This window comes from Cupressus sempervirens, chromosome 6 (genome assembly GCF_028749045.1).
Source record: "Cupressus sempervirens isolate cs-2001-9-10 chromosome 6, ASM2874904v1, whole genome shotgun sequence".
Classification (NCBI taxonomy): Eukaryota; Viridiplantae; Streptophyta; class Pinopsida; order Cupressales; family Cupressaceae; genus Cupressus; species Cupressus sempervirens.
Genome location: NC_143123.1, coordinates 441,830,043 through 441,842,303, shown reverse-complemented (window position 1 = coordinate 441,842,303; position 12,261 = coordinate 441,830,043). Strand labels below are relative to the sequence as shown.

The following is a 12,261-nucleotide window of genomic DNA, read 5'->3' as shown; positions in this document are numbered from 1 at the left end:
ATGGTGGTGTTGGGGTATTGTGTGAGTTCATTGTTTGGGTATTGTGAAGAGTTTGATGGAGACAATAGAATAGGCGAGAGTGGCACAAGGAATAGGCCATTCACATTGTCTCTAACCTTGGAGAATATAAAGGGATAGCATATGTTATTCTTAGGTAGGCTTGGGAAGAAGCCTAGCCTAGTTTGAGAGCTTTTGTATTAAGAAACAAGTATCAACACCCATCATCTAGTCATTTGATTAAACTGAGGATTTTTTGAATATTACATTGACAATGGGGACAATTGAGAAACATGAAACATGAGGGCATTTATGATTAAGGAAATGATGAAATGCTAGCTTAGGGAGAGAAAAATTCAGACGTCACAAGGGGGAAGTGACTTTATGGAAATCTATAAGAGCAAGATTTTGAGAAGGGAGGGAGAACATACTATCAAAGGAAAGTCAAAAGACTTGATAAACCTCACATGTTACAAGGGGGAAGTGACTTTATGGAAATCTATAAGAGCAAGATTTTGAGAAGGGAGGGAAAACGTACTATCAAAGGAAAGTCAAAAGACTTGATAAATGTCATAGAACAAACTTGAAAACTTCCTAGTCATAGACAAACAATGTAAATTAACACAACTAGAAATATAATAATAATGTGGGCTAGGAAATACATAACAATAAGTATAACTTTTACCAAGGTAGCCAATTAATGAAATGGCTTAATCTAAGATAAGTCACTAAAGTGAGCATGAAATTGAAAATACTTAATAATTTTTTGAAATATTTTTTTAATAAAATGTTGTAATTGATTTTAAATATCAGTTTAACTATTTAATCATGTCTATATTTTTTCTACTTTAATTTTTACTACCTCTTTCTTTTAGGAAATGGTTATCTCCTAACCAAGAATTCATAAACTGTTAAAATAAAATTTTAAAACTATAATACATAAGTACTTGAACCCTAATTAACCCAACTATTTAAACAAGACCACTTTGATTTGAATTATTATGTCCATATAATTTGTCCTGTAACTATTTTCAATGCTTTGATAGTCTATTTTCTTCTTGACATTAACTAATCATATTGGAATTTCTCTACTAGCATACCTATAACAATCTACAAGACATGCATTGGAACTATTTTAATTACCAAATTATAATAATCACTATCATCATGATTTTATTTGTCAATACCCCTTGATTGTATCCTTAAACAAAGTTCTACAAGCTTGCCACAAATCAACTAAATATTGTGTCTTTCCTTTTGCATAGGTGACATTGTTTTAAGAATATAAATCAATTGTTCTATATAAATGTAATATAAGATAAAGCTTCAAAGAATAGAACATGTTATATAACTAAAATAAGATAAATATTATTGAATGAAACATTAATGTATTTCAAAGAAAAAATATTTTTTAATAATTTTAAATATTTATTGAATGGATACAAGCATGATAAGAAAATGGTCTTTGTTTTAATACTATCTTCATCAACCTCTATATTTTTTCCTCTCTACAATCTTATAATTTCAATATATCTTGAAAAAATAACACTAATTGGAAAGTAAAGATGAGATGAATAAAGAATTGAAATATAAAATTAAACAACTTTATCATAAGATATCTTTACTAAATAAGATGTACATCTAAAATATTATATTCATAATAATATGAAAAAATAAAATGACATAACAAAAACTTTTGTAAACATTATTTATATTGGGTTCAATAATGATTATTTTCATACAAATACACCACTTAACTACTTCGTACAAACAAAAAATTACTAGCTTCAAGTTTAAACTTTATAATAGACTAGCGTGTTGTGTGCTAATAGGAAAGTATATCTTTTAAATTGCAAAAACCAAAAACTAAAATTTATTATTGATATGTTTATTTTCACAAAGGAAATTTTTTAATAATAATAATAGTAATATAGTGTAAAGGTTTGGATCGTGGCAAATTTTGTGAGCACAGATGCTCCTTAGTCCTTGGCTCATAGCCGAAGAGGTTTCAAACACCAATGGGCCCGTATCAGATACCTAAAACTTGTTTGTGGATGGCCTCCATCAAAAGAAAAAAAAAAATCTTTAATAATAATTATACATTGTATTTATATAATCATAAATAGATAAAATATGAAGTGTATCAAATAAATATTTTATTAGTAATTATTTTTTATATATTATAAAATATTATTATATAATTATTATAAAAATTTAAAAGCAGTTACAAAATTAGAAAATTATCATGGCCATTCTAAATCCAATGTAAAAAACAACGAGCAAAAATCATTTCATAGATTTAATTTAAAATAACTCAACTTTCAATTAGAAAAGCCTATATTCTAAACCTAATTAACTAAACTTCACTTTTTATGAGAAAACATCACTAACACAACAAAAGCTATTGGGGAGACAAAATCTAAGTAAAAAATCCTCTAACCATGCTATAGGTACTAAAAAAAAATGCAATAAAAGAGAAGATTCAAATTGAACTCATTAAACATGTTCCAATACAATCGTAAAACTACATAGAGTACCCAATCCATTAGTCAAGAATGATGAAATCACTAGTGAACAAAATTTAGAAAATGCTGAGCAAAATTCTTCAATACTAAAATACTTTCTCTCACAAGATTTATAAGGAGATCAAATCCGATTTAATCAAGGGACAAGCTAATCTCCAAACAAAATGCACTAAAGACAAAACACCGAATGTTGAAGTCTTCAAAATGCACTAAAGACAAAACAAAGTCAATTTTTAAAAACTTTCCGAAAGCATAGTGATTTTTTTCTTGTTATCGACAATCATGAAGATCAAATGCTGAAATTTTCAGAAAAATCCATGATGTTTTTTCTTTTTTGAAAATTGGTCAACTGTAGAGTTTGTAGGGAGGATAGCCACCTAGGCTTCAAGACATATTGGAAACTACAAAAGACTACCAAAAGTATTTGAAGGATGCTTAAAAAGATTTAGATGAGAAAGAAATATGAAAACATTTTAGCTAATGACAAACAATACATGACAAATTCATTTAGAGGGTGCAAAGAAATTGCAAAGAGACATGGAAAAAGTGTGGAATATTTATATGAACTGACGAAACTTTTTGATATAAATAATTTAACTTTGAGACAAAGCTCCCACAGGTAATATATTACCCAAATAAATCTGAAGAAAAGAAAAAAATCAGTACTATATGAACTGACAAAACTTTTTGATATAAATAATTTAACTTTGAAACAAAGCTCCCACAGGTAATGTATTACTCAAATAAACCTGAAGAAAAGAAAAAAATCAATTATTGAACTAATACAATATGAACTTCACAAACTTGTAAAGCTAACGATGACAGTTTCACAGAATGCATGGTTTAAGCAGGATATTGAGTAGTGAGCCTCCATTTAGGCCTGGCAAACAGTGGATTTTTTCTGGGAACAGTTAATCCGAACTCTTCCTCCACATCCACCTCGCCCTCCACAGTCCAGTCAAAGCAGTGAAGAAGCTGAGCAAGTGCCAACTCAACAACAGAAACACCCATCGTAATCCCAGGGCATCCTCTTCTTCCCGTTCCGAAGGGCAGCAAATCGAAGTCCTGACCTCTCACATCCTTGTTACTCCCCATAAACCTCTCTGGCTTAAACTGATCGGCCTCCTTCCAAACGTTTTCATCCCTTCCCATCGCCCACACATTCACAAACAACCTCGTCTTTGGCGGAACAAAGTATCAATTACATTTTCAGCGAATCCGTCGAAGGTCTGGTGAACGGCCTGCATGCGACGCCGGAATCCCTGCAAGTCGAGGAAGTCGAGAGAAGGAATGAAATCGCCGATTGGGAAAGCACCGGCCAGAGCAGCGATCTCCTCAGCCATTTCTTTGAACGCATGCCCTCCATCCAATTCGTTGTCCGAGAAAGTCCTGCCGGCAAACATTCTGCACGTAATATTTTGTGTGAGGGAGGAGAGCCTCTTCCTCACATCCACATACTGCTCCCCGTGCCCGCTTTCTTCCCAGATGGAAGCGATCATGGCAGAAACTTCTTCCTCTCTAACGAATCTGAAAGACTCGGTTCTCTTTACCGTGAAGAGCTCAACAGTGCAAAGCTTCCTCATCTGCCTCCAGCACGCCCCATAGGGGCCAAAGGACACGTCTCTATGGTCATACGTTACGTATTTCCCGAATGCACAGTTTGGTCTGGTCGCAAACACCAAATCATGGGTTTTGAGGAAATCTTTCGCCATGGCAGGAGAAGAGATGACAAGGGTGGGGATGGAGCCTAGACGGAGAAACATGATGGGTCCGTATTTCTTTGCCAATGTTGCAAGAGCCTGATGAGGAAGGTTTCCCAACAGATGGAGACTTCCTATGACAGGCCATGGACATGGTCCGGGGGGCAATATCAATGATCTCTTCGTATTTCTCTTCAGCTTATATAGAAAGCAGCAGAGGAGAAAGAAGATAGCAAAAACCTCTTTCAGGGAGCAAGTTAAGGATTCCATGTCGCCAGAAAAGGGAAATACACAAGCCTGCAATCAGTGGAAACCCACGAAACAGCCCCTTTTATCTTAGATGCGCTGGCTTATCATGACGCGACAGTACAATTCTATATTAGCTGGCCATTCGTTTCAGAAAACATGGTGCTGTTGTACAGGAATGGTGTCTTGTTGTACAGAATAATTATTTTGCGGAATAAATATATGGAATATTATCTTGTCGTTTAAGTTTGCCAATAATTTAAAGGATAAACTTGTCTTATTGAAATCTATTCTCTTTTTAATAGATAATACATACAGTTTAAAGAGAATTCTAGATAGAAATACATGTGGAATATTAGATTGTGATAATATTTTTTTTTATCTTACAAAAATTATTTTTTTATTTCATAGATATTTGTTTTCTTATAAAAAATTAATAATTTCTTTTCAATATCAAAATATCTATTGTGATTTGTTTTTATGTATGTACATATTGAAGTTAGGATAAGAACAAAATCGGATAAAGTGATAGTCATTGATTCAAATGATATGTCTTTAAATAGACACCACAAAAATTAATATAGTTTTAATTATGCATAACTAACATCAAAATTATTATTTTAAAAATAAACATCCTTCTACCAAAGTTGAAATTTATAGTTTTGAATTTTTCTATTTTAACAAAATATGTCTTATAAGGCCACTTTTTATTGGATGACAAAATCATTCTATAAAAAAATATGTTTCTTCCTATAAGCTTTTTCATTTGGAAGTTTACTTGTTGATGGTTTTCAACATACAAATTTCTATTTCTATGAAGATTACCATAATAATTATTTTCTTAATTATGAGACACAAGCTAAGGTTAAGTATAATAACAATTTATTATCAGATTTCTATTTCAAAAATTGTTAAGTTTATTTTTTAAATTTCAAAAGCAATATCAATTTTATTATATTAATATTTTCTATATTATTTCATTTTTTATTTAAAGGTTGTACCAAGTAGCTCTTACATTATAAATCGCATTAAATATATTTTTTTTAAAATGTGTTGAATTTATCATTCAATTCATTTGTTAAATCACTCAAAATTAATATCCAATAGATAAACTTAAATGTGTCTATTCTAATGCAAAAAAGTTTAATGTATTTAAAATATTTTTTAATAAGTTATTGTGAATTATCTATTTGCTAAATCATTTTTTTCATTTAGCTTACTTTTTAAAATAAAATATTGCAATTTTCATTCTAATATTGTAATATTATTAAACTAGTAATGATATGTAAATCTTGTTCTCTTTTCTTAATATAATTTTTATTCCAAATAAAAACTATATTTGTATAGTAAATTATTTTTTATAAAATATTTTTATTACTATTTCTTAAGTAGCGATTAATGATTTGTATTTCTACCAATCAATACCTATTATTTTTTAAAAAAGCGATCTTATTCGCTAAAATAATTGAAGTCTTATATATGGATTTTCAGGATTCAACACCTCTAAAGAAAATGATAATAGTATATTATTTACCATACTTTTTCACCACTTTTTTTCAACTATATGTAAATCAAATTATATTTTTTTATTATATATAAGTTAAATAAAGGGCAGGGGCCCTAGCTCGGTTGGCTAAATCTTCCCTGTTGCAAGGGGTTGGACACAGGTTCTAGTCTCCTCAGTCCTCGTGGTACTGGTGGGTGTGTCACGCCAGCGCTACCAATCACGTTAAAAAGTTTACCAGGCGCACTGCAATTTATAGGGGGGCCGTGTTGCACAGATTCCTGCAGTCTAAAAAAGAAAAGAAAAAAAAGGTTAAATAAAAAATCTTTGTACAATTACTTCTTTTATTTAGACTATTTATGTTAAAATTTTATCTTATTATAACAAAATTATAATATATATTATAATTTAAAATATATTATATTTATAACTATGGACCTTAAAATAAAATTAAGATTGTTGTTATATTTTTTTTAAAATTATAAACTTTAATAAAATTACAATTCAATTTACATATAAAATTATAATTATAATTTGTTAAGGCAAGTACTTAGCCATTATGTGGGACTTGTTACTTCCTACTATAGGAGGAATACTTATGCATTCGCCAAATCTATTAAATTGAAAAGAATCAAACACTAAACATTTACAATTAAATAGATTGACTAACTTTCCTATTGTTCAATATTTCATGATATTCCAATGTTGCATTTAGATTCAGCATGGATTGATCAATTATAGGTGCTCATAAATACTTAGAGACTGTGGTGATGTTGTTGAATGGATTCATATCATATTGACATTACCTGTGTAGTGGGAACTTCTTAATGCATAAATGGTAGATTGGTTTTGAGGCTTGACACTATATTTTACAGGTTTTATATGTTGATGATTTTGAATTCATGTTGTATACCTTGGAGGTATTAAAGTGAGAAAAATTAAGTTTAAATGGGGCACATGGCCTTGTTGAGTAACTCAACGGATATCAACATGTATCTCCTCAAGTGGTAGATTGTTGGAAATGACTCATATGTATAGTGCTCACCCTATAGGTGACTATTATGTACAATGGTTGTTTAGGTCATTTGACAAGAGTGTCTAATGCCAAAGGGAGTGACCTAATGCCAACGGGAGTAACTAAAGCCAAAGGGAGTGATTCGATGCCAAAGGGAGTGGCCTAATGTTGAAGGAAGTGCTTGTAATTGAAGGGAGTGCCTACAACCAAAGGGAGTGACCCAATGTTGAAGGAAGTATATGAAGCCAAAGAAAGTGACTTGATGTCGAAGGGAGTGTCTGAGACGAAAGAGAGTGACCCAATGCCAAAGGGAGTTTCTTAAACCTAGTGCAAGAGCACCCCATCAAAATGAAATGGTCTTAATGCCTTCTAGGCCTTTTCAATCCTTGATTCTAGCATATTTTGGTTAATTAGGCTCTTTCTTGCATAGTGATACTATTGTGTGAACCCTTGAACAACTTTTGGTATTTGTATAAACCAATTGTTTCATTAGGTCATAGGGATCTAGTAGTCTCCTAGGGTCATGTTAAAGGTCTTAGGAAGTGTTAGAGTCTCTTAGAAGTTATGTTAGAATCACAAAATCAAAATAAGTTGCATAATCATGACAATAATGCAACATTTACCTTATTTTAATAACTTTTGTTTGTAATAAGTTCCCTCCAACGGTCACAACCTTCAAATTTTAGTTGGACCAGTTGGAGGAAGGTCTTCATAAGCCCTTACAAGTGGGTGGAAGACATATAATGTAATATCTTGCTTTTGAATCAATAAAAGCTACCATTTTTCTTGCAAAAACTCTATTTTTTGCTTATTGTACGGTTTGTATGGACTTGGTGGATTGGAGGGTCAGGTTTTATCAAAGCTCGAAGAGTTACCTTTCCAATGGGCCTACTCTAAGCTTCTGAAATGCTAGGAGTTTGGAGATACAAGGATGTTTGCTGAACTTGGTTACAAACCCTAACCACCTAGGGTTTTAGAGAAAAATGGCAATATCTCCTATTTCCACTGTTGGAAAAATCAAACTTTCAGGGGAATGGAGATTGTCAAGTGTATTTTAGGATTTTGGAGGTTTCAAGGCACGGGTAGATGGTGGCTGTATAGTATAAGCAAGAATGAGTTGGCATCTTCATGTGACAACTCTACTGCATACTGAGATTTGTTGAATTGCATGCCTTAGGTTTTGAGCCAGTGGGTGAAATCTTGGAATCCTTCTATTTTTTACCCAACCTAACCATTCCTTGTGTTGGTTTTGTATTACACCTTTTATTTCTAGTGGTTCCTTTGTAAAAGTGACCTAATTGGGGCAATTAGGCCTGTAATGGTTTCTTATTTTGGAAGGTTGAATTGTGGAGTTAGAACCTATCTTTTTGGGTGTTGATTAAACTCAATAAAGGGTTTTCATAATGGTAATTTGTTCCTAGGGTCCTTAGGAGGATTTTGCACTTATAGCTCAAATTGCCTTTGGAAGGTCTACTAGGCCTAATGCTGCATTACTAGGACAAAATAGTGAAAGTTGGGTTTGGATTTCTGTTTGGCAGTGATGCCTTGTTCTTTTGCACTTTTGTTCAACCCCAATTATGTTGATAGATGCAAAATGTGTGAACCCACCATTTGAGGATAAGAAGTCAAGTCTTGTTAAACCATAGTTGCATGGATTAAGGAGTGGTCCTTTAAATCTTGCCTTATGCAAAGGTGCAGAAGTTGGGTATTTCTCTTGCCATGTTAGGTTGGTAATTAGCATATCCTAGGATTGTTTTTGTTAACCCTTACCTCTGCATCAAAACCAAAGGGAGTGACCTGATGCTAAAGGGACTGACTCGATGCCAAAGGGAGTGACCTGATGTCGAAGGGGGTTTCTGAGGCCAAAGGGAATGACCATCAAATGGAGGAGTGACCTGATGTCAAAGGGGATTTCTGCTCGACTTGTGCATGAGAGGAGAGGAGCCAGAAGAACCACGTGAGTGCCGCAGAAGTTGAGTCCCTGCCCGCCAAGATGAAGCTTATCACAATATCTCTCACGAAAAAATCATACGAGCCCTTCCCTGCCGCAACACCGCTCTCGTGAGCGGAAAGAAATCTGGACAAGAGACCTTCACGCTGGGGCCCGCAATGAGAGTGAAACATTTCCTTCTTCCTCGCGTCGATAACGTCTTGGGCGAAGTTGTGAATGGTGTGGATCGCGTGGCGCAAGCGTTTCTCGGAGCCGACGTTGAAGAAGCGCTTGATCATCCACACGAAGGGCAGAGGATCGATGAATCTCTGGAGGCTTAAATTGGTGGCGACTCAAATGCGTCTGCGAATTCTGAAAAGGGGAGAGAAATGTCGAGGCAAGCCGGGTCCATGGCGAAGGCCACCTTGCAAATGTTGTCGAAGGCGAATCGCTAGAAAATGTCCTGCAAATCCACCTGATCGCTCTTCCCAGACACGTGTCTGAGGAGTGGGAGGAGACCATCAGTGATCTCGCCCTGCATGCTCTCTGTTATGAAGTCGCGCGAAGAGTTGGTGCCGAACTCGTAACTAGCAACTCGCCTCTGCAATTTCCAGGCCTCGCCGTCGGCGTTGAAGGTTCCAGTTTTGAGCAGATCGTGCAAGCGGAGGTGGAAATAGTTGCCCTTCGAATAATTGTGGAAATGGGTCTTGAGTAGGTGCTCCACACTGGGTGGATGTGCTGTGATGACTACCTTTGTTCCGAGGCGCTGAAAGGCGATGGTGTTGGAAGGAGCATGTCTGAGAATTTCTGTTAGCCATTTTGGGATCCGACGTCTATTCCTCCAGAAAGCAAATAATGAGCCCACAATTGGATACGATGCAAGTACGAAATTATTGGGTTTCTAGCCTAGGAGCATGTAGATTATGTAACCAATTGCTAACGCAAATGCAAGGGCAAGGGCAGGAAAGCTCAACAGAGACAGCATGGCGAGAGATAATGGAGAAATGCTCTTCGACATCTTTTGATTGATCTGAATGGTTTTCGCTTGCCTTGTTTTCTCAGAGGTTTAATAAATTTTTATCTTCATATATAAATTCCTGAATTTAATCAATTTTCTATTAATCTATATATAATTTAAAATTTGTTTCTAAATTCTATTTCAATTTAAAATTAGAAAAAAAAATCAAATCAAATAATACAAAAGAAACATAATAAAAATTTGAAAAAATTAATTAATTAACTTTTTGATCAAATTAAACATTGATATACTAATTACAAATTACTTTAAATATTGATTATTATATTAAATGTCAATTCAATCTAATTAAAAAAAATTAATAGTAAATGTTTCTAATTTCTAATTCATTACACACTAATACAAATGTAAAGAATAAGAATATTTATTATATTTAAAATAATAAATATTTAAAAAATTCTAACATTCCATTTTTAAAAAAAATATCCCAATGTAAATGAGCGCATTATATTAAATGGTAAGTGTTGGAAGGAGCTTGGAAGTTCGGTGATGTTCATTAAAAAAACACATCCCACCCATTGTTTAGTTAAAATTAAAAATAATAAATCTACCACAATTCCCAACTTATTAAAAAGTACTTTTTACTAACAATTACAAAGGAGACAAAAGTTGTAGTAATAGAACTGACAACACTACTATGACCGGTGCAAATATTTGGCCATTTAGCTAGTGTCGTAGTTGCTTAGTTTGGTTTTATACTTAAATTTAAACACTAGAGTGTTCCTATGGAGAATTAAGATTGTCGAAATAGGATAATATTAAATCTTTTCCTATTTTTATGGGGCAGCTATTATTTAGGGAATGAAAATAAGCTATAAAGAAAAAGGGGAGCTCAAAATAAAATTGAAAAAGCTCCATTTGTCATCATAAATTTACTTCCCTCCCTTTTTTGTTTCTATATTTAATTTAATTTTTTTAATCATTAAAATGTCTATTCAAATTTTTATTTAAAAAATTAATATTAAAATGATTAGCAACAATATTAGCAACTGCATGGGACCATAAATTGCCCAAAATGCTCCTAAAAATACTAAGTAATGATTGCTAGGCAAATTAAGCCTAGCAGTTGGATGAGACCTTGCTCTTAGAGAGAATAAAACTAGTTAACTTATTAGTGTCGGCCAAATACTTTTTCATTTTAAAATAATTTAAAAATTGTAGGGTTATTGGAAGAATAATTATCATTTAGAGTTTGGAGTAGAAATGATATGCCATGAGGATCATATTCATTCTATAATAATAATAAAATCACAACAATTTTTAATTAGACTCGAGACGATTGAGGAGAATATGCAAAGACGAAAGAGATGGAATACATTGATGAAGACAGAGGAGGATATGAAGAAGAAAGGGCTCTAAGATTTTTTTTGAGGAAGAAGAGAATAAAGTTATGAAGTAAATAGTTTTGAAATTTTTTTTTGGAAAGTTAATTGAGAATGTGTCTGAGGAAGTTGAGTCGCACCCATAAATTCCTACAAAGTCATTATTCATGATGTATAAGGGTCAAAGTTTAAATTGAACCTTCCCCTAAAAATAATACCCAGTGTCCTCACTACCTTATGATGATATAGAGGGAGAAGAGGAAATTGATGAGGTGGTTGGTGGATTGAAGGCATTAAATGATGATGAAGGAGTGAATAAGCTATTAAGCTCAAGTTGTTTCAACTAGTGCATCAAGATGATAACAATGGCTATGAATACCATCTCTCTAATTACACTCGACCTATACACAACACTAATGAAAGGGAAGCCACATCTTTAAGATTTATAGAGACTAATAACTTCATTAACACTCAAGAGTTCAAAGATTTTTGGTTAAAAATGAAGATGAAGGAAATTGAGAAAAGAAGGAAACTTAATCTATTTGGTAATAATGAGTCAAAGCAAGAGGAGATTATAAATTAGAATTTCAAGGAAATGAAATTTGATGTAGTAAAAATTACCTCTAGAGAAGCGAGATAAAAGGTAAAGAAAAGTGATATGTTGATTGTTCTTTGGATAACTTTAAAATAAGTATAAATTTATTGGATCGAGTGAGGGAATAGGATTACCCCACGATGCTTGTAGAACTTAACTATGAGGAGAGGGTAAGTAGAATTGGATACAATCTTCAAACTAAAGCACTTGAAGCATAGGTCACTTTTAAAAACAATAGTCAAATTGAATTTTAGGATATGGTGAAAGAGACAAATGGAACTTCCATATTATAGACCATGAAGAAGATGTCCCCATTAGAGATGACCTTGACACTGTGTTTTATTTTCAAGGTGAGTATTTTGTTTTTCTTTCTAAAAAAACTATCATGTTA

General features: G+C 33.0%; 2 protein-coding genes and 1 pseudogene across 2 annotated transcripts; all 3 read right to left on the bottom strand.

Moving 5' to 3' along the window:
• Positions 1-3,266: 3,266 nt before the first annotated feature.
• On the bottom strand, positions 3,267-4,661 carry LOC149552970 (cytochrome P450 750A1-like). Its single transcript, XM_089788505.1, has 2 exons — positions 4,428-4,661; positions 3,267-4,397 (listed from the first exon to the last, which is right to left on the bottom strand). Exons 1-2 carry the CDS (start codon positions 4,490-4,492, stop codon positions 3,686-3,688), a joined length of 777 nt encoding a protein of 258 aa, XP_089644631.1. The 5' UTR covers positions 4,493-4,661; the 3' UTR covers positions 3,267-3,685.
• Positions 3,366-3,674, bottom strand: LOC149552971 (cytochrome P450 CYP736A12 pseudogene; annotated as a pseudogene).
• A 4,204-nt stretch (positions 4,662-8,865) lies between the features above and the next one.
• LOC149552969 (cytochrome P450 94A1-like) lies at positions 8,866-9,935 on the bottom strand. The gene is made up of 3 exons (XM_089790268.1): positions 9,859-9,935; positions 9,393-9,750; positions 8,866-9,246 (listed from the first exon to the last, which is right to left on the bottom strand). The coding sequence occupies exons 1-3, from the start codon at positions 9,933-9,935 to the stop codon at positions 8,866-8,868; spliced, it is 816 nt and encodes a 271-aa protein (XP_089646394.1).
• Positions 9,936-12,261: the final 2,326 nt, after the last annotated feature.